Source organism: Crocuta crocuta, unplaced genomic scaffold (genome assembly GCF_008692635.1).
Source record: "Crocuta crocuta isolate KB4526 unplaced genomic scaffold, BGI_CrCroc_1.0 scaffold95, whole genome shotgun sequence".
Taxonomy (NCBI): domain Eukaryota; kingdom Metazoa; phylum Chordata; class Mammalia; order Carnivora; family Hyaenidae; genus Crocuta; species Crocuta crocuta.
Window position 1 is genome coordinate 14,617,156 of NW_027530971.1, and position 23,191 is coordinate 14,640,346.

General features: G+C 47.0%; 1 protein-coding gene across 1 annotated transcript in view; it reads right to left on the bottom strand.

The window, feature by feature from the left end:
• Positions 1–23,191, bottom strand: part of TTLL11 (tubulin tyrosine ligase like 11) — a 233,162-nt gene that overhangs the window by 60,025 nt on the left and 149,946 nt on the right. The window contains 1 exon segment of the mRNA XM_077769746.1: positions 933–1,016. Coding sequence (XP_077625872.1) covers positions 933–1,016 — 84 coding nt within the window.

Here is a 23,191-nt window from a genome sequence, read left to right on the forward strand (position 1 = left end):
GGGGGGGGGGGGGGGGGGGGGGAGCGGGAGCCCTGGGAGTGGGGGGTCTGGCACTCAGGCATTGGCAGAAGGACCAGGGAGGCGAGGGAGGGGTGGCCCGGTTGGACGTGAACCCAGAACTCCCTCTCACTGCGAGGGAGTCACCAGCCGCCACCAACAGACTAATTCACAACCTCTGGTCCCAGAGGAAATCATTATGCCTAATTATTATTATTAGGCATAATGACTAATTAGTAAAAATAGCTACCATTTACCGAGTGCCAACTTATGCCTGGTACTTAATACATATTATTTCTCTTTTCCTATTTTACACTTCTTTATTTTCTATTTTCCTAATTATGAAGTCAATATAGGTTCGTGGAAAAAATGTTTAAAGATACCACAAAAGACAGAAAGAGGGGGTAAAATTCACCCTTTGTTTCACCATCCACCTTCAGCCACTGCTACCGTACTGGAGTTTTCTTTCCAGGATTTCGTCTGTCTTTTCGTTTCGCTATCTTTTCTGTTGTGTGCATGCACGCAGTATGTGAGATTGACCACAGCTGTGATCACATTTTCCCCCAAATCACTTCTAACTCCCACAGTGATCCTATGAATTGGGTAACCATTATCTCCATTTCACAGAGCTGGAAGCTGAGGCTCAGAGAAGGCAAGTAATTTGTCCAAAGTCACACAGCAGACAAAGCGCTGGACAGGAATTCCTATCAAGTCTTTCTGTTGCCGAAACCTGTCTAGTCCCCCCCACCCCCACCCCGACTCTGCCGTGCTGCTTCCCACACATTAAGGGAGAATTGGGGGCAGTTTTAAGTACATCTTTGCTTCTGCGACCCCATTCCTCTACCCGCGCCCACCGCCCACCTCTATCAAGAGGCGAAGCTCCAAGTGTAGGAGACATAGATTATTTCAGCTATGTTGACTCAACTGGCCAGTACCTGACTATGGGAAGCTCTGATGAAGGCATTCTGTCAGAAACTGGAGGGAATCTCTGTTTTCTGTCCATATAGATATCTGGAAAGCTGAAATCAGAAACAATAATGAACTACTGTTTACAAGCTGGTGGGCACGAGGCAAACACAAGTAACCTACAGAGCAGCTGGGACGCTCAGGACGCCCCCACACCAGGGCCTGCAAAGGGCCTGGACACCACAGCCACCCCGGAGGGGAGGGGGCAGTAAGAATCCGGGCTCTGCATTTCCTCAAATGGTTTCAACAAAGCTGGAGGGAAGAGGCGGCTCTGCGCTGGCCCCGAGCATGATCAGCAGGCAAGATAAACGGGTGGTACTTCCTATGTGCCAAGTCCTGGGCAGAGGGGATGTGCGACGAGTAAGACAGCGCCCCTGCCTGCACGGGGTGACATGGGTTCCGTTACGATGCTCTAGGTGCCCATGCGCAGCTATGGAAACCCTTTCTGTTCAAAAACCCGCCAGGAGGCAGGGCCATGATGAGAAGGCCCGCTGTGGGACCACGGGATGTGCGGGACAGATTGACTAAAGCTCGTTCCCAAAATCCTGCGTTCAGACCGACATACGACAATAAAGGCAGAGGACGAGAGAATATATCCTATCTTTATCTTCTCTCTCTCAAATTTAGGAATAATAAGGTGCCACACTTGGCTCCCATGATATTTTTCAGGCTCTTCCTCCCTTGCAGTGTGAACAAGATGTCTAGAATATGTTTTGCTTTGCTGCAGACAACGTTCACCTTGAGCCTTATTTCTGGATGCATGGGCGCATGTGCATGTGCGCACGCGTGTGTGTGCGTGTGTGTGTGTGCGTGTGCGTGTGTGTGCTCCACCATCTGAAGGTTCGCTCATCTCTAACCTAACAACCAGGAGTTGTTGAATCTACCTTCTGGATCCTGCCAGAGCCACAGGACGCTGTGACTGTGAACGGCCTGGAATGTTCCCACCTTCAGTTAGGGCCTCAGATACAGAGGTCTTTCCTAACGTCCATCCCTTGCTCTTACGCGCTGGGGCCCAGGCCCTGCTTCCTGATTCGTGGAGGAGGAGCCACCCCGATGGCCCACCTCACCCTGGGACCCGCTCTCCTCCTGACAAATGGGCGAGGTCGGTTCTGAAGCCCCAGGCGCTGCCCCCTCAGCTCCCTAGCTCACTCAGCCTCCTCTGTTCTGCCTCCCCTTCTCCCTCTTCCTTGTTCTCTGCCCAGACCCTCTTTTTCTAATTATTCCTGACAGGAGTGACTCACACTTCTCAGATGTAGGAATAGAAATGCTGTGGCTGCACTGAGAGGTATGCAGAAGGAAATCGGCAGCTGCCTGAACTCCAGCCAGGGGGCCTGGAGGATGAGCAAGGATGACCGCCCGGAGCCCCATGCTGCAGGGGTGGGGAGCCCCTCCTCTGCCCTTCTGGAAGGGTTGAGGCATCCCGCTTGGGTTCAAATCCCAACTCTGCCTCCTGGATGCTGTGTGACTTTGGGCAAGTCACTTAGCTCGTCTGATCCTTTCTCATCCTTTAAACGGGGATAATTCCTCCCTTGCAAGTTGTTGTAAGGATTGTGATATTTTATATAAATATAAGTAGATATATATAATATGAGATTATATATACTTATTTTTTATAAGTTGTTTCAAAACATTTACTTTACACACACACACACACACACACACACACACACACNTATTAGATAAATGTAAAGTATTTAAAGAAAATACTGAGGTGTGGTTTTTCTTCTGTGCTTTGAACGGAGCAATATTTATCCTGTCATTTTGCAGCTAGGGGCTTGCTGCTTTCCCCAGCACAGCTCAGGGACACCAAATATAACGTGGGTTAAATATACAAGCCGACTTGGCTTCACACACCGCGTATGAAAATGAAACATAAACGGCTCGGATTCCCACATTCCTGACAGAGCCATCTTTCGAAACAGTATTTTCTCTTTGAAGAAAGTACTAGCCACTAAAAATGTTTCCATGTTTAATAATGATCGTCAAAGGGACATGTACAACTGCTTGTCTTTTAGACATTATCACGCATTTAGTATACAGCTCATCTGGAGGGACATCTCCCGGCCCCTCACAGCTGGAGACCCACAGAGTCCTGACCCTCCACCAGCCAGCTCAGCACCATCCACGCCTGGAGCCAGTCCCGGCCCAGCAGGTGGAAACTCAATGGTCTTCACCCGGCACCGTTCTTTCTTCTAGAAGCCTGGAATCCTCACACCTAAGATGAAACTCAGACTCTAGCAGCTACCAATCCCTTTCTTACAGAGATGGCCAATTCCAGCCAACGGGGCTCCTGCCACAGTGCCCGTTTGGTGTTCTAGGAGTTTCCCGTGAGGATGACACCTTGACCTTACCCCTGCCCGTCTGACTGAGCCCCTTGTCAAGCTCTTCCTCTGGGGCAGCAGGTGCCATTTTTTCAACTACTTTGTGCTGTCTGAGACCAGCTGGGAATGACCTGAGCTCATGAAACCATGAGGCCACCAGTGACTAGTTGATGTGTTGCCGGGCACCTGGCCTCCCACCCTCCGCCGGCCACCATGGCCCCACAGCTACAGACCCAGGCGAGTCCAGGCTGTGGCTGCTCATGCTCTTTCACTTCGAAGAGGTCTGCGACTGCTCTGGGCCATGTTGCCCAGGTCCTCAGACTCAGAATGTGCTGGCCCGTGTGGCCATTCCCACCCGGCCATCCAAGCTGTGGGCGTGCTAGCATTGCCGGCTTTAATGTTGTAACATCATATTTCCTTGTAGAAGACACACAAAAGTATAAACATATATAGGTGAGACCACGCAATCGTCAAACATCATCTCACTATCAGAAATGATCGCTTTTCATATTTCAGTAAATTCCTTTCTACTCCCCTTCCATGCACATAATTTTGTCACATAGTTGAAATCATACTATACACAACATTTTGTGGCCTACTTTTTATTTGATGTTGTGTTATAAGCATTTTGTCATATCACCAAAATTATTTATAGAAATCTTTTATTTTTTATTTTTTAATGTTTTTTCTTGAGAGAGAGAGACACATCATGAGCAGGGAACAGGCAGAGAGAGAGAGGGAGACACAGAATCCGAAGCAGGCTCCAGGCACCGAGCTGTCAGCACAGAACCTGACACGGGGCTCGAACTCATGCACCGCGAGATCATGACCTGAGCCAAAGTTGGATGCTCAACCAACTGAGCCACGTAGGCGCCCCTCCCTTATAGAAATCTTTAATGACTAAGTGACTTCCCTCAAGCTAATGGCTATTTCAATTGTCTCTGATTTTTCACTGCTTGGATATACATATTTAGACAATACATCCTTCACAGTTTTGATTATATCTTTGGCATAAATTCCCAGAAGTGAAATTTCTGAGTCAACAGGTATGAACATTTTTAAGGCTCTTGTTCCATAACCTGCCTTAGGCCATAACCTTTTAAATTGCTACAGAATGAAATCATAGTCACCAGGTCAAAGCTTTCCTATCTATAATCTCTTGGTTGCCATGAACTTAATTACCGAGATCACAATAAAATAGGGTGACATATTTTTCTATTAATTTCAACACAAATATGGGTTTAAAAATATTTCACATAGGACTGTGTGGAACTAGACTAATGAGATTAAGCAATATTTTCAAATGACCCACAGTTTCTTTCCTATGAATAAGAAATAGTCATTGAGATTTGTATCTCTAATTATTTTTTAGCCTCTTCTTCTCACAGCTATGAATCTGAATCTGAGTCAGCACCCTAAACAGCCAGAATTGGAAACAGTGAACTCTATTTTTGAGTTTCTTATGTAGAATGTGACTGAGATGAGCTGCTCAGAATTCATTTATGTAATAATTTTTTTTTGAAATATCTGTCTTCTCTGTGAACCCTCCCCTGATTTCCCCAGGAAAAAAGAACTACCCTTCCTCCCATAGCTCGTCACAAGTGCCTCATTTAACACTTGCTATGGTCTTCATCATATTTGAGTTATTTGTTCGAGTTGCCCACCGGCTGGGAGCTCCTAGACGGAACAATCTCGTGTGAGTCCCAAGACCTAGCAGAAAGACCAACAGACACTAGGCATGCATACACAGAATGAGGATTCAGGTTCCATTTGCCAGGAAGCATGTGCATTGCGCCTGGCTCGGTATCCGGTGCCTTGGATGGATCCAAAGGTAGAAACGGAAGGAGACCCACTGTCGGCGCGGAGGCTGTCTACAGAGCAAGTCAGCCAACGAGGAAAAATATCAGAAAAAAAAATGTCCGTGGTTCCAAAATGAAGGAAAACCCCGTTCACTATTTCACAGATATTTATGGATTACCTTCCAGGTAGTAGGACTGTGTTAGATGATGGAATCCAGAGGGGAATAAGCAGCTCTCTCTGCCTCCCCAGAGCTCGTGGAGAAATAATAACGGAGGCTAGTTTCAATGATCCTACTAGATTATCCAGGGATGAGGAAAAGGACATGTGCAAAACCAGGATGGGCTAAGAGATAGTCTGGTCTTTCGTTAATCAAAGACCACCACCTTCAGTCAGTTATCTGCAGATCATTCAAGATTCTTCCAATCAATCACCATGAGTTACCCCCTGCCGAGTCTAGGTCATCTGTTTACCATTTCCACGTGGTAGCAAACTTTAAGGATAAGTAAGCCCTTTGAAATCTGCTAAATCTTCCTACAAATTTCTCTGGGGAGTCTTACATTGAAGCTGGTTTGCCATGAAAAGTCTATTACTTCTAACCAAATGGATATTTTAAAATATGTTATATATAATTGGGAGAAACAATGTCTACGGCCTAAGGGTAAAGATTCATTAAGAAAAGGCACAGAGGGGTGGGGAGTGAGGGAGTAAGAGAGCCAGGGATAAAATTCCTGGGCTGCTGGTTATTGGTGCTATGACCCTGACAAATGCTTAACCTTTCTGGGGATCAGTATTCTCATCTGTAAAATGGGGATGATGATACCTATGTCTTACAGAAGGAAGGAGGAAAAGTGGGAGAGGGGGGTTTTCCTCGTGAAGAGGGCTGTCCGTGCAGGTGAGGCATGGGCATCTAGAACCCAGACATAAGGCATGTGGACTGCTCAAGAGAAAGGAGAATTCTGGTGAGACCAGGTGCCAGGTGGCTTGGATTCCAGTCCCAGATTCTCCCACAGTAGCCACGAGACCCAGAGAATTCCATCCCCTCTAACAGCCTCCGTTTTCCCATCTGTAAAATGAGAAGACTGGAAGAGGTGACTTTATGGCTCCTCCGGGTTCTGACAGTTAAGCAGACCCTTTGTTTCTCTCTTCTAAGGTGTTGGGGCACCTGGGTGACTCTGTCAGTTGAGGGTCTGACTCTTTATTTGGGGCTCAGGTTGCAATCCCAGGGCCTTGGGATCGGGCCCCGCATGAGGCTCTGAGCTAAGCATGGAGCCTGCTTGGGATTCTCTCTCTCTCTCTCTCTCTCCCTCTCTCTCTCTCTCTTTTTCTTTTCCTCCTCAACTCATGCATGTGCATGAATTCTCTCTCAAAATAGAAAGAGAGAGAGAGAGAGAGGGAGAGAGAGAGAGAGAGAGGGAGGGAGATAGGAGGAGGGAGGGAGGGAGGAAGAAAGAAAGAGAGTGTGAGGCAGCGGACAGGGACTCAGCTAAGAGCAGTGCCAGCTCAGCCATCGTAATGCCCGCCTGTAGACCGCCTTGTCTCCAGGTTGGAGACTCCGCCCGCCGAGCTCACCACACAGAGTCATTAATTAGTCCTTGGGAAAGATCCCACCACGTGCTGGCGCTTCATGAGCAATGAAGAGAGATTCATCTCCCGTTTTGACAGTGCTGCACTGAACATTCATAAAATATTGAAATAACTAATGAAGTCATTTTTCATTTCAATGGCGGTTGTCTCTACTTATCTCTACATTTGTTTGTCCATCCAGTCACAGATTTCTTCAGCTAGTCAGAGCGCCTGTAATGGGGAACAGACACGCAGACACGCTGCTTGTCCTCGGCTGGTGCTCCAGGCCCGTCTCCTTGGTACGTAGATGGCCATGTTCTCCCTGGGTCTCCACTGTCTCCTCTCTGTGTGGCCCTGTGTCCGAATGTCCTCTCCTTGTGAGGACACTGGTCCTATAGGATTAGGGCCCACCCTAATGACCTCATTTTAACTTGATTACCTCTATAAAAACCCGTCTCCAAATAAGGTCATATTCTGAGTCACCAGGGGTTAAGATTTCAATATACACATTATGAGAGTGGCATTATTCAGCCCCCAAAAGGGAGTCAACTTAGTCATTCATTTGTTGGTTCATTCATTCTCGCAACCTTCATCGAGTCCCTACCACGTGCCAGGCATCGCACTGGGTGCTGGAGACCCAAAGGCAGTCTTAGCACAGAGGATTTCAACTCGGCAGAGGCGTCATCCACACAGACCAGTCACTGAGCGTGACGTACGTGTGAAGCAGGGGGTAGGCGCTGGGACAATGCAGCTCTCTGCTCCTGGGAGGGTTCAGGGCCACTCCCACGGCTTCCGTGAGGTAGCCAGGAGGTGACAGGCTTGGGTAGAGCCTTCAAGGTGGCAGGGAGAGAAAGAGACAGAGAGAGAGAGAGAGAGAGGAATTCCTGGATCCCATGCAGAGGACACTGCATGTGTGAACAAGCAGGAGCTTGGTGGGAAGGGCACAGTTCTGGAACTCAAGAAATGGGGTGAAGCCTCGGGCATGTGTTTGCAGCAAGAGAGGAGAGATTCAGGGTAAAGACTGATACGGCGATTCCCCTGCAAAAATCATGGAGTAGAGAAATCTCTCCCCTGTCCGAACCCGAACACCCTACCACTTCCTCTCTCTGTTTAGAACACTACTGAGAACTAGGAGGCGAGTGAGAAGCTCAAAGGCAGATCCCAAAGTTCGTGCCCTGAAGTGTATGTCTGTGAGTGAGGCCAGCCTCTTGCGGCCTCGCTCTCACCTATATACTCTTACTCTACACACGCAGCTGACAACTTGGTGAGCCGATTTTCAGACTACCACACAGCACAGTACAGCCAGCAAACAGAAGGGAGAGACAGGGCGCCACGGCCATGCAAGCTGCAGTGTAGGAAGTGACAGCCTGAAGCCCGAGGAGGAAGCAGGAAAACCCTTCGGAGCTCTTCTGGGGCACCAATACCTCGCAGAACAATTTAAAACCACTTTGCAGAATCATTCTGTTAAAAAGCCAAATTCACTGAGATGTACTTGAGAAGCCAAGACTCCCAGCAAAACTGAAAGGGTTTGGTGTTTAAAGGGTTAAACACAGACCATTTAAAAAACCAAGGACTCCAATTCCCCAGGGGTCCCCAACAGCCCCAGACCCACAGGGCCTGGTTGAGGCAAACTGAGTGCTCACAGACTGCGAGTTTTCTGTTGGAAGGGACTTCAGGAATCACTTGGGCCAAATTCTCCCTTTTAAGCCTAAGAAAATGGGGTTCAGGGGGCACCTGGGTGGCTTAGTCGGTTAAGCATCCAACTTTCACTTAGGTCATGATCTCGCGGTTCGTGGGTTCGAGCCCCGTGTCGGGCTCTGTGCTGACTGCCAGCTCAGAGCCTGGAGCCTGTTTCAGAGTCTGTGACTCCCTCTCTCTCTGACCCTCTGACAGAGTCTGCTGTCTCTCTCTCTCTCTCTCCTAGAAATAAATAAAACATTAAAAAAAAAAAAGACAAGTAAGAAAATGGGGCTCAGTGTGGGGCGAGGACTTGCCCAGAACCACCCAGCAAGAGAGGAGAGCTTGAGTTGCAACTGGCTTCTCTTGACCTTGCCTCCTGGGGGTTAGGGAAACCCCAGGGTGAGTGGGTTTGGGGCAGCTCCACAAGAGTAGACCCGGGAGTGCTCCAAAGCCCGGAGATGCTCTGGGCTAGAGAAGACGTACTGGGGCATGTCAGGCCCTGGGGTTGGAGGACCGCTATGGCCACGTTAACAATCCCTCTTGCGGCTCCAGAGTCCCATTACCTCGCTGGACTCTCAAGGCAAGGCTGTAAGGTGAGCAGGGAGGAAATTATTATCTCAGGGTGCAGATAAGGAAACTGGGACCCATAAGGAGAGAACTACTTGGTCCATATGATAGAACGTGCATGGTCGGAACAACAAATGTCATCGTATTATAGTATATAACATTATATATTATATTAAATTATATTATATATATTATTTAGCCATTCCTTGGGCCAAAACATGTGAGTGAGCTGCAGTGAGCATCCAGTGGCCTGATCTCAGATGCTAACCCCCATTATAGTTGCTTCCCTTTCTGCGAGCGCCGTACACATCCCCGCTCTTGGTGCAGCTCTTTAGAAACTTTCCAGTTCCTTCACAGTTTCCTTGTCAGCTGAGTGTAACAGTTTGGAAAACAGTGGTGCATCATTACAACTTCAAACCAAACACCGAGGCCGGCTCTGTAGAGCAGCAGTTTTCTTTAGAGCACATTTATCGCTAAAACAAAGGGCTGTGGGTTTGGGAGGAAGCAATGTTTTGAGCTGTCAAGACAGCTGGAGATGTTTGGGAAAACGGTTTTTTTTTTAGATAATGCTTGCTTTGTAGGTAGGTACAATTTCAGGGTTTTTTTTCCCCCCCATAAATTTACATTTTTTAGATTGCACAGGAAAGAACCGGGATATCTTTGATCGTCTCAAATATAATTATTGTTTTGACTACTAAGTCAACTTCGTGATACTTTAAAAAAAAAGGCAGATCACCAAATATAACCATGTAGTTTGCATTTCTTCATAATTTTAAAAGGCATATGCTGGCTTTTTTGTTAAAGGAGAGAGCTGGTAGTAATCACATAGAGAGCTTCTTTAATGGGTGGGTGAACTGTGGTGCACGTGCTGATGGGTGCACAACTGTACATGACCTCACACCCATATTTGAAGAAAGCCTGAGACTTTGCCAAGTGCACTCACCCCCGTTATGTCCCTGCTCCTCGCAGTGGCGCCGTGAGGGAAGCAGGATGAACACGGCCGGATGAGGCATCTGAGCGCTTGTTCGACAAATATTTACACCTCTCTACTCTGTGACAGTCCCTGCATCGGGGACTTATGGCAGAGTAGCACCTAGTGCCCCTGCTCCGGGGAGCTCGCATGAGGCCACACATGGGGACTGGGCTCCTGACTGCCTGGGCCTCCTCACGCAGGATCTTTGTCACTCTAGGACCTGCTTCCTCTCAATCCTCCAACCCCATTCAACTCAAAAGAGTGGGATTTCCTTTTGGAAGAGACACCTTCGGGTCCGGATGTCCTGAACACCTTGAGGGGGCGACGGGCACCAGGTGGTGCCCACGAGGCCGCTGTGGCCAAGCTGAGGAATCATCTGGAACACTTCAAACCCGGGTCTTTGGGGAGTGCATCCTTCTGAAGAGACACTCCATCCTTGGGATCCCCACACCCCTTCTTCCCATCTAATAGCACCACTATATCTCTTATACAAGGCAGAGAGGACTTTCATACAAGAGAGACCTTGTATCAGCTGTGCCTGCTGCTCAGAATGCCCTTCTCTGCCCATATACCATGCAAGCCTCTTTATGTCATTAACACCCAACAGACGTCACTTCCTACAGGGCACGCCGCTCCTGCTCTGCCTCAGCTCTGTACCGTGTTCAGGCTTCCACTTCGATTTCTCACCCTGTATTGTGACTTTCTTGTTTATACGTCTCAATTCCCTATCTCTGAGTATCTGGAGGGTGGGGCTGTATTCTATGACTCTCTGCATCTTCGGTACTTGGTCTAGAATCTGACGTACAGTAGATGCTCAACAACAGGTTCCTAAACGAATAAATAATATGAAGCATTCGGTAAGCACCTAGAATATTCGAGATTCAAAGCCCCGAGAGTCTCTAACCCTCATCAAGACCCTAGGAGGCAGGCATTATTTTCCTCACTTCACAGATGAGAAAACCAAAGCCTGGAGAAATTATGAGACTTGCCCAAGATCGGAGTCAGAATAAAAGGAACCAGATCCGAAGCCACGTTTGTCTGACTTCAGTTCTCTTTCCACAACACCAGGCTGTACCCGCAGAATTTCACCCCGGCAGTCTCTCCTGAACAGTTTGTTAAGGGACGCAGGGAGCCCCCACAGCTGTCTTCCCTTCTCCAGCAATCAGAGGCCAAAGCCGAGGAGGGTTCCATTCAGAGGTCTCCTGGCAATTCACCCATCAATGCCCCTCCTTTCTGTGTATCCTAAGAACGCTTTCCACAATATGGGTCTTTTTTTTTTTTTTAATATTTTTAATTTTATTTCTAGGATAGAGAGAGACAGCATGAACAGGGGAGGGTCAGAGAGAGAGGGAGACAGACTCTGAAACAGGCTCCAGGCTCTGAGCTGGCAGTCAGCACAGAGCTCAACGCGGGGCTCGAACCCACGAACCGCGAGATCATGACCTAAGCGAAAGTCGGACGCTTAACCGACTAAGCCACCCAGGTGCCCCCACAATGTGGGTCTTAAAAAGACTTGAAGCACCCTGCTCTTAGTGATCTGGGCTCAGAGTTTCATTTTTCTGCATCAGTCTGACTGCCTCTGAAAATGGTCAAAGACCAGATCTTACCGAGACTAATTATTTCTTTAAGATGTACAGATCCATCCGTTGGCGAAAAGAAGGCCAGGAGGCAGAGTTAAATTACATAGTACATCACTGTCCCTGGCCCATTCATCTCTGCCGGTCTGTCAGTGTAAAAATTTACAGCAGATATTATCTCTTTGAAGGGGTTCAAGTCCTAGAGAATACAAGCTAAATTTTAAATAGAATTTTAATTTTAATGAAAGCTTCATGGAATGCTGTTTGTGTGGCATATCTTTCATACCTGGTGATTAAGTTAATTTATGCTTAATGGAAAAGGATATTTCTAATCCCCAGACAGCCTCAACATCTGTCTAGGACTGTGTTTTTGGAAGCGGTGAGCTGCTTGGGATGGATGTCATAAAGCCAGGATGCTACTGAACTGACATCTGAAGGCTATGGGTAAGGAGGACCAGGGACATTATGTCTCTTCCCGGTGCTTGTGTTGAAATCAAATCAAAGTCCGAAGCATTTCATTGTGCCAGCCTTTAGAAATCCTGCCTCCTGCTCCTTCATGTCGTTTCCTGGACAGGCCCTGGCTGGGGAGGGGGTGGGGGACTGGGCTGCGGGGCTCTGGCTCTAGCATCTGTGCACAGTTAAAACGAGCAGTCCTGGAGCCCCTACGTCTACGCGCCAGTGCTCGGCTGGACGCTCTGCGCACACTACCTCCTTGGACTCTCACAGCAATCCTGAAGGTGGCAACTCTTATCCCCACTTCATGTTTGGGGAAGCTGAGGCTCAAAAAGGTGAAACAGCTTACCTCAAAAAGGTGAGGCGGCTTCTAACTGACGAAGGTAGAATCTGATCTGAAGAGAGTCTGCCCTTGCTTTTTCCTACAGGATAGGGCAGGAGTTGATAAACTATGGTCCTTGGGACCAAGCCAACTTGCCATCTGTCTTTGCAAACAAAGCTTTACTGGCACACAGCCGTGTCTATTGGATTCCACGTAGCAATGGCAAAATTGAGTAGACGCGACAGACAGTATGATAGCAGAGCTGGGAATATTTTCTACCACGCACTTTAGAGGACGAGTTAGCCAACCCCTAGAACAGGGCCTAAACCCTCGTAAGGAAATTACTTGAGTGCCTACTATCTGCAAGACCTGTGTTGGGGTGAGGACATGGAATCAAAGGTGAAGATCCAGTCCATGGCTTCAAGGAACATAGTCTACAGGCAGGACTTTCAAATAAACTGGTTAAGTCCAAGCGTTTACTATCTCAGTAGCCCCTCAACCTGCCCAGTAACAGACCCAGAGTCCTGCTCTGCTCTTGCCCTTCCTAGTAGATGGCCCAGGCATTCCTGCCCGTTCCCTGTGAGGGCCTCCTGAGCCTCCATGAACAGGGCCAGCGTCCTCGAGAAGATGTCTTCCTCTCCTCACAGACTGCCACTCCCACTGGGACGTCCTTCCTTCTGAGCTGGGCTGTCACGTGAGCACCACACCATGGGAAGAGGGTTCACTCTTCACACTCCCTAACCTCCCAGCCCTTGCATGGAGCTAGAGTCCATGGAGACGTGGGGGAGGGGGATAGACTGGGGGTCAGGGGACAGCCAGTCTCACCTGCGGCTCCTAGCATCCTGCTTGTGGCAAGCATCACACAGGCCCTCTGACCCAGATTCATCAGCTTCTGCCTCTCAGCCTCTCTCTCATAGGAGCTTAAAACCAGCGCCAAAGGTCCAGGACAGGAATATAGGCCACCTTATCTCCAATTCCCTCCCCACCATGTTGCTCTTCACGTGACCGAAGTGTCACTCCTAGCTACAGCATAGCCAGACACTGGTGACCAGGGGTCCCGGTCAATGATTCCCCACCAGCGACTCCTAGACATGAGATTAACTGAGGGTGCAGCCATCTGATGGGTGAAATGAGAAAAGTAAGCAAAGTTATGTGTGTGGATGTGTGAGCGTGGGTGTCCATTGTTTAATGAAATCGATCTCAGTATGAAGTTAAACCCTCCGAGACTGCAGATATTAGACTAGTTTGACCTGCGAAAATGTCAGTTTCACATAGTTCCAGATAATCATTGGTACTTGATTTTTTTTAATGCCTTCAAATGAAAAAATAAAATATTGGCTGCTTTCTTTATGTTATTTCCACATTTTTTTTTTACATTTTATTGGTTTATAAAGTCTGAAAGTCCAGAAATTACTTATCTTGTACCAGCAGCAGCTGGCTCCAAAACACCCTCATAAAATTTGGCATTGGCCATCAAACTTTAAAAATCACCTAGGCTTTGACCCAGTGATTTTATTTCTGGAAATCTACCCCACAGAAATATTGGTATGTGGAGACAAAGACACACACACACACACACACACACACACACACACACGCTCATGGTAGTACTATTGAAACAGGAAAAGTGGAAATAACTTAAGTCTCCATCATTGGGGAATTGCTTATAAAAAGTATGGTAAGTCATCAGGGAAATACAAAACAAACCACACTGAGATACCACCTCACGCCATTTAGAGTGGCTAAAACGAACAAATCAGAGGACTCTAGATGCTGGCGAGGATGTGGAGAAATGGGCACCCTCCTACACTGTTGGTGGGAATGTAAACTGGTGCAGCCCCTCTGGAAAACAGTGTGGAGGTTCTTCAAAAAATTAACAATAGAGCTCCCCTATGACCCAGTAATAGCACTGCTAGGAATTTACCCAAGGGATACAGGAGTGTTGATGCACAGGGGCACATGTACCCCAATGTTCATGGCAGCACTCTCAACAATAGCCAAGACATGGAAAGAGCCTAAATGTCCACCAACTGATGAATAGATCAAGAAGATGTGATTTATTGGGGTGCCTGGGTGGCTCAGTCGGTTAAGCATCCAACTTCGGCTCAGGTCATGATCTCACCATTTGTGGGTGTGAGCCGTGCATTGGGCTCTGTGCTGACAGCCAGCTCAGAGCCTGGAGCATGTCCTCGGATTCTGTGTGTGTGTCTCTCTCTCTGACTCTCCCCTGTTCACGCTGTCTCTCTCTCTCTCTCTCTCTCTCAGAAATAAATAAAAAAGCATTTAAAAATTTTTTTAAAAAATTAAAAAGAAGATGAGGTTTATTTATACAATGGAATACTACATGGCAATGAGAAAGAATGAAACCTGGCCACGTGTAACAATGTGGATGGAACACAACTGTGTTATATGCTACGCGAAATAAGTCAAGCAGAGGACAGATATCATATGTTTTCACTCATATGTGGAACAGGAGAAACTTAACAGAGGACCATGGGGAAGAAGAAGGGGAAAAATAGTTGGGGAGAGGGAGGGAGGCAAACCATAAGAGACTCTTAAATACTGAGAACAAAATGAGGGCTGATGGGGGTGGAGGAGAGGGGAAAATGGGTGATGGGCACGAAGGAGGACACTTGTTGGGATGAGCACTGGGTGTTACAGGGAAACCAACTTGACAATAAACTATAAAAGAAAAATAAAATAAAAACATTTTTTAAAAAAAGTGTGGTAAGGCCCCAAACTGGAATACCGCTCAGGCCACAGAAACAATGTCTAGATCTGACCCTCCTGATACAGAAAGCTGTCCTCGCTATGCTGACAAGTAAAAGCATCAAGTCAGAGAGTGGCACATGTGTCATACACCGTATAATTCCATTTTTATAAAAATTACAATAAAAAATGAATTCACCTCTCCTTGGAGGTTTGTATATCCCATAAAAGTGTCGGAAAGGATAAGAGCAAATTGTTTAGAGTGGTTCTCACTGGAAAGTAGGGTTGGAATTGAGGGAGAGAGTGGGAAAGTTTGACTTTGCCTTGTATATACTTTATATATTGTCTGAATTATTTAAAAGTAAGATGTATTCGTACTCTTATAATTTTTTTAAACAGAGAAATAAATAAATAAATAGATAATAAATAAATAAATAAATAAGACCTGGCTATACAGTGGTTATGCCAAACAGAATGAAAATGAATACAGAAAAAGAGGAAAAATGATTCTGATTATGGGGTTCAGAGAAGGATCGTGGAGGAAACGCTTTCTGAGCTGAGCCTCAGGACTGGCCGGCAATAAAAACGGAAGGAATGGCGGCCTGGCTGAAGGAATCATGAGCTCATGTGGGCCCCGAGCGTGACTGGTCACGTTAAACTTGGGTTTATAGCTGACAACAGTCAGATGTTTGGAAACGCTGTGAATTTGATCTCCAGTTAAGATTCTTCTTACTTTATTCGGACAAACTGAATTTCTCACAGGTAAGTGCCTCTGCCTTGGAACCATGGCAGATGGCTTTCGGGTTGGGACGCTGTGTCAGACACGACCGATGGCCCATCCCAGGTCTGTTTCCTCTCAGAACTCCCATTCTGTTTAGGCTCCCACGCTCTTCCTCAAGGCTGGGCGCTGCAGGGAGGTGGGCCCCAGCCTAAGGCCCAGCCGCAGGGGCGAGTTCTGCTCAGTCTAGACAAATCATGGAGGGCCCGTTGTTCTTGACAATCCTGGTTTGGGTTTGGGACCCTGACCCACTTCCGGCTAATATGATGTGCTGGGAAATCTGTGGGCTTCCCCGAGAGAGGTTTCACTCTTCAAAGATACGGGAGGAGGAATGGACCCCTTTCCTGCCTCAAGATGCTGCTAGTTTTGGGAAGAATACCTACAACTGCTCTGGCCATCCCCAGGCCAGGAGGGGAATGGACCCAGAGGACAGGCGCCGTGGAAGACGGAAGAACAGAAGAAAGGAGAGAGCTGGGCACTCAGCAATGTTCTTGAGCTGCCACACCAACCAGCTGTGGAGCTACTTTAGTTTTCAACACCTTTTCATGGGCAAGAATACACTTCCTTACAACTTCTACCAAATGAAGTTGGGTTTTTCAGGCACCTGTGAGCCGAAAGCATTTCAACAAATTCAGAAACATTCTCTCCAGTGACAGGATTCAATCATATATTTATTCAAACAAATACTTCCTGTTGTGTGCCAGAAGTCAATTTTCTTTTATACTTACCTTTAAAATCTACTAAATTGATGGTTACATAACATTGTGAATATACTTAATGACACTAAAGTGTATACTTTCAAATCATTAAAATGGTGAATTTTATGTTAGGTATATTTTTCCACTTTCTTTCCAATAAAAAAAAAAGGAAAGAAAGATAGGTAATCCAGGGCACCTGCTGAAGTGAGCAGGAGTCAGGGGCAAGAATGAATATAATCTCTGAGTCTTACATTTCTCATTGCTCTGTAGGAAATAAACTGCCCTTAAAAAATATCCACTAGAATTACGCTATGCCCATATAATGGAATAATATAGGGCCATTAAAAAGACAAGCATACAGGGAGCCTGGGTGGCTCAGTCAGTGAAGCGTCCGACTTTGGCTCAGGTCATATTCTTGTGGTTTGTGAGCTCGAACTGTACATCGCGCTCTGTGCTGACTGCTCAGAGCCTGGAGCCTGCTTTGGATTCTGTGTGTGTGTGTCTCTCTCTCCCTTAAGAATAAACATAAGAATTGTTTTAAACGAACTAAAAAAGAAACACATGCTTCAAAGGTCAGCATAACTCCTGGCAGGGGTGAAGTGGTCACAAATTTGGCTCCAAGTTTCCTGGTAGCCAAAGGAAAGAGAGAAACAGAAAAGTTCACTTTGATAACAAGATGTTACAATACAGAAGACATACCAGGTGCTCCAGGAGAAGCCCAGCTTTCCCTCAAGCTGATGCTGGAGAGAAATTGCCCCTGTGGTGAGACAGCCAGTGATACAGCACAACGTCCTAACAATAATGTGAACAGTTACGCCGATACTAGCAGTAATAGCTAACACTTCAATACTGTTTAACTAGGTGCCAGGCACTGCTTTAAGCTCTTTACATATATAATATATATTTAAAGTCAATGCTTCTTATAATGTCTCCCACTGCAGGGGGAGCACCAAAGAAAAGTCAGGAAATGTAGTTGGAACAATGTAAGTATACAAGAGCAATGCTCTTTGATGGTTTGTCTTGATCCAACAATCTAGACCAGATGGATCCCATATCCCACCAGTAATTGGGATGGGTGTCACCAGGCAGCATATCACTGAGAAGCAGTAGTTTATCTTGCAAATTTAGACCCAAGGCTATTTTCTTTGGTGCCAAGCAAACCAAAGTTAGGGTTGAAATCCTATTCTTTCACATCAGTACCTAACAAGACTTAAACCTGATTAGATGGCCACCCCATCCCTACAGGAGTGGGCCAAGGAGGATCTGTGTGGCCAAGGTCAAGACTTCTCTCTGGAAATTGTTGTATGTCAGCACTAACACAAAGATCAGTAGTAGCAGGGTGCTGGGGTGGCTCAACTGGTTAAGCATCTGACTCTTGATCTCCGCTCAGGTCATGATCTCACAGTTTGTGAGTTCAAGCCCTTCATAGGGCTCTCTGCTCACAGCTCGGAGCCTGCTTGGAATTCTCTCTCTCTGCCCCTACAGCACTCGTTCTCTCTCTTTCTCTCTCTCTCTTTCTCTCTCTTCTCTCTCTCCTCTCTCTCTTTCTCTCAAAATAAATAAATAAACTTAAAAAAAAAAAAAAAAAAGACCAGTAGAAAAGACTATAGCCCCCAAGTTTATGCCACCAAATTTGGCCATGGTCATTTCAGTCTCATTAATGATATGAATATGAGCAGCGCCATCATAGGAAAGGAACTGTTCTCAAAGAGGGAGGAGGAAAACCCTTACCCACTGCAGATGATTAAGGACCCCTCCGCCTGGACCCATCTGCCCGGGGAAGGTAAGGAGAAAAAGGCCATCCAGTTCATATGTGAACAGCCTGGAAGGCATCCTTACACTTTGAATTGCTTTAACTTCTGCCAACAAATTTCCTACAATCTTAAAATATTATTTCTTAGTTATTAACAGAGGGGTTTACACAAAAGGATAAATTAAGAGAGGCTAATATGCTTTGTTTAGTCATCCAAATATCCGCTAGAGCCAGATCCTAGCGGAAGACCCCTGCTGGCCATTTGCAAAAAAAGAGTTAAATCAGGTGTACATCTCTCCTTTAGGGAGTTGAATCTAATTCACTGGTTCCTTCTCTCATTGACTCAACAAACATGCATTTCACACTTTTTTTGTGCCAAGATCTATTTATATCACAAGGGAGGCTGGATCACATGCTAGGCAGAGACAGACCGATGTCCTAAGGGAGCTTAGATGAAAGAGTAATTAATCGGGGAGGGGAGTGATCAGAGAAAACTTCAAGGAGGAGGTGACATCAGAGCAGGACCTCAAAGGATCAGTAAGATTTGTTTGACAAAAGAGCTCACCATAGGATTCCACCGAGTAACAGTTCCCCCCACCCGACCCTGGTACCCCCCAGCCCCGGACTGATTTACGCACCCTATTAGAAGCACAGCTGTTGTGTAAATTAAAGCTCAGCAATCCCTCCCCAGGGCCAAGCCCCCCCTCAGGAGAAATTCTGGCACCTGCTGATTTATTTCCGTGTACTTTTTCAACACCTTGAGAATTTGAGCTTTAGTAATCACAATTATGAGACACTCCTATGAGGGGGGGGTGGTCGGACAAAGAGGGAACAGGGGTTGGAAAATACAGAATGGAAGTGAAGCAGATGGTGAGAAGGGTAGAGAGTCCTGCAGTGAAGCCCGGGAAGGGGGGGTGGGCAGGCAGAGGGAAGTAATTCTTTTTTTTTTTTTTTTCTGAGAGAGAGAGAGACAGCGTGAGCAGGGGAGGGTCAGAGAGAGAGGGAGACACAGAATCTGAAACAGGCTCCAGGCTCTGAGCTAGCTGTCAGCACAGAGCCCGACGCGGGGCTCGAACCAACAAACTGTGAGATCATGTCCTGAGCCAAAGTCGGACGCTTAAACAACTGAGCCACCCAGGTGCCCCCAGAGGGAAGTAATCCTAAACTCTAGATGTTCAAGGCTCCTATTTCAGTTAGAAGGAAGGAGAGCCTAGAGATGGAACGGGGGGGCTGCGGGGCTGCCCGCAAGAGCCGTCTGAGAGCCCCCGAAGGAACCTGGCAAGCCCGACACCATCACACACTACGTCGTCCTTTTCATCTGTTTCGAGGATTATGAAGTAACGTCTTTAAGGAGCTTAGCACGCTACCTGGCAAACAGCACTCTCCACACCTCGGCTGCTGCTGCCACCACTGCCGGTGCTGTTCTCAGCTTCACCTCGTCGTGGAGGAAATTGTAGAGACCGAAGCCGTTAGACTCAACCAGTGGAGTGAGAACAACCGCGTGTCTACACGGACCCGTTACTGCTAACTCTTAGGAAACAGCCTTGAGACTCGCGTTTCTTGCGAGATCCCTGAGCGCATCAGGAGGACTGTACCTTTTTCCTTTTACTGACACCTGTTTTTTTAAAAATGTAATATAATTATGTTGCTGTCTACCAATTTCTGCGCCTTCACAGAAGGTATTTATGCTTAAAACCAGCTGGGGCCCTGGAGCCAAGTCACCACAAGTGTCATGTGGAGTTTTTTATTTCAGCATTTCCCACCAAAGTCCCCTGAAGGGATTTTTGGGGCCCGGGAACCCTCAAGTTTGCAAATGCCAGTGAGCACTGGGAGCAAGCTGACCTGGGGCCAGAGGAGCATGAAGCCCACAGAGACGCCCAGGTCCCCTGGAGTCAGTAGAAAGACCTCATTTGCTCGGAAGAAGTGAGTCTGATTCTGGACACCCTCTGGCCGCCCTTGCTGTCACCTGTGATAGTGACGGGGGGAAGGTCCACTCTGGGATTGTCTAGGAGGGGACCATGCCCTGAAATTAGTGCCCCAGACGGGACCCTAATACCCTGTAATTTTGTGTGTGTGTATGCGTGTGTGTATGTGTGTGTGTGTGTATGTGTGTGTGTATGTGTGTGTGTATGTGTGTGTGTATGTGTGTGTGTGTATGTGTGTGTGAGGAACCTCAAAATCCCAATGATCAGATGGACAAGAGATACAGGTAGATAAATTCCAGGTCCCATAAAATCAAATATAAATAGTAAACACAAACGGTTACGTGGAAATACGCTCACGCCCATTAACAAGAGAAGACACGCACACTTAAAAACCATCTTGGGGCACCTGGATGGCTCAGTCGGTTGAGCGTCTGACTTTGGCTCAGGTCATGATCTCACGTGCATTGTGTTCATGGGTTCTGTGTCAGGCTCCGTGCTGACAGCTCAGAGCCTGGAGCCTGTTTCAAATTCTGTGTCTCCCTCTCTCTCTGACCCTCCCCTGCTCATGCTGTCTCTCTCTCTCAGAAATTAAAAAAACGTTAAAAAATAAAAGAAAATCTTAAACTCCCTAAATTGGCAACTAGTTTAGAGGCAGCACTGGAGGCACTTGGGTGACCCAGTCGGTTGAGCATCCAACTTCAGCTCAGATCAAGATCTCATGGTTTGTGAGTTTGAGCCCCACATCAGGCTCTGTGCTGACAGCTCAGGGCCTGGAGCCTGCTTCAGATTCTGTGCCCCCCCCCCCACTCCTCCCCNGCCTCCCCTGCTCAATAAATAAACATTAAAATAAATAAATAAAATAAAGGCAGCACTTAAGGCTTTCCAGGAGAATGGGTACATACGGACATGAACGGTGGCCAAGATGGCATTTACAACCCTTTGAAAAAGCAGAAAGGCCCTTTGCAGCAAGAGCTTTAAAGATAGGCATTGCCTTTGACTCAGTAAATCCAGAGCAGGGTTTTATTTAGAGAAGAACAAAATTGAACACCACATAAATGTCCAATGACGGGGTAAATTGCAGTACAGCTGCTCCCTGGGATGTTCTCTCTGCACTGGGAACGATGATGAGAACTGCACAGCAAATGTGGGGGGACATTTAGGCCACAGCCACTTAAAAACCAGCAGGACTCAAAGCTTGTGCATTACAAGAAAACATTGAAGACACATCTGTAGGTGGACAGTCTAGAGAAGCATTAGCTCCACTGGTAGATGTTGGGGTTGGAAGTTTCTTGTTTTGAGTATGTTTTTCTCATTTTTTTCAAAATTTTGTTTTTAGCATTATCTTTTGTATATATATTTTTTATATTTATTTTTGAGAGAGAGAGAGAGAGACAGCATGAGCAGGAGAGAGACAGAAAGAGAGGGAGACACAGAATCCGAAGATAGGCTCCAGGCTCTGAGCTAGCTGTCAGCCCAGAGCCTGACGCGGGGCTCGAACCCACGAACCGGGAGATCATGACCTGAGCTGAAGCCGGACACTTAAGTGACTGAGCCACCCAGGAGCCCCTATCTTTTTTTTTTTTTTTTTTTTGTAATGCTTTAGTGTTGTTAGTTCAAAAACTGCATGGGGCATCATTTGGAAACAGATGAAATCTACACTTTTGGGGACACTTTCTGGGCCAGGCATTGTTCCAATAAGGGGCTTTAAGATAGTATTCACCTTTCAATACTCCCAACAGCCCTAGACATCAGACACCTCATTTTACAGGTGCAGACGCTGGGATTCAGTGAGAGTGAGTGGCTTTCCCTGCTCAGGACCGTAATAAGTTACTCTGGTCTCCACATCTGACCTGCCTGGCTCCAGCCAAGCCTCCCTTCCAGGGTCCTGCTGCCTCCCTTTGGCTGTCAGAGGGCGGACACTCTAGTTTCATCCTTGAATGAGAGAATTCCTCCTTCCACGGCACTGGCTCTCACGCTAGAGTAGTAATTGGCTTTCTCAGACATCCGCCACTGGAGTGAGCGTCACCTCTCTCATGCTCCCAAAACTCGACTCAGGGCCCGCCCCAGAGTTGGTGCTCAGTGGCTTGGTGCGTAGGGACGCTGTTCAGTTGGACACTAGAATGTTTCCATCCTTCCCAGCTTGGTAGCAGTGCGCGGGGCGGAGAGGCAAGGCCCTTGGCCCTGGCTTTCTCCCATTTCCTGGGTTCCCTAGACTGTAGCACGTTGTTTGCTGGTGTGTTTGTTTTAATCACCAAGTAAACGCAGAGTTAGAAGATGCTGACAAGCTATTCAGAGGAAAATGAAAACGACCTGTTAGAGCAAGACACAAGGGGTCGGTGAGGGTTCTGCGGAGGGAGATGAGAAGTTTAAAAATGAAACAGGAGAGGACAGGTGGAGAGAACAGCTTTGAGGACAGCCCTGATGAAAAGGCAGGGGTCACTGTGAAATTGGGCACTTCCAGAAAGAGGAGAGAAAAAACAGGCCCAAGCAATTTCCTGCAGAAATGCCTGTGGGGATAACAAGCATTTTTTTTTTTTTTAACCTGAGCAAAATCGTCAAGCCCAGCTACTTTTATCAACTAAAATTCGTTCCGGAGATTTCCCCCAGCTTGTGAGAGACATTTTAACTCTCTCTGAGACAGTCATTTGTCACAAGGGGCTGGAAGCTAACCCAAATGTCTGTGAGCAAGTCTGAGGGTTCTATATAATAAAACAAATGGCCAAGTATTGATTTTGTTTCCTTTCAACCTGTTTTAATCCGACTATATGGTCTTATTACAAGAATTTTCTCATCACAGCAAGGAGGACGGGCTCAGCTGAAGGAAAGAAGCAGGACACAGGCAATTCGCTCTTCATTTCTCCTCAGAAAGGCTCTTTTTATAGATCTCTAATATCTCCGGCAGAATTTCAGTTCCAATCTCCAACCATGACATTTCAGAGGGGAAGACCGAAGTGCCGAAGAACATGACAAACAGAAAAGGTGTGGTGGATTCTGGGAGTTTTTTTCCCCCCGAAGGCGGAAGCTTAGAAAAACAAAATTAAAAACCCAGAGAGAGTGACTCCATGTTACTTCGGTGTCTGGGGGCTCTCCAGAGCCCACAGGCCACCTC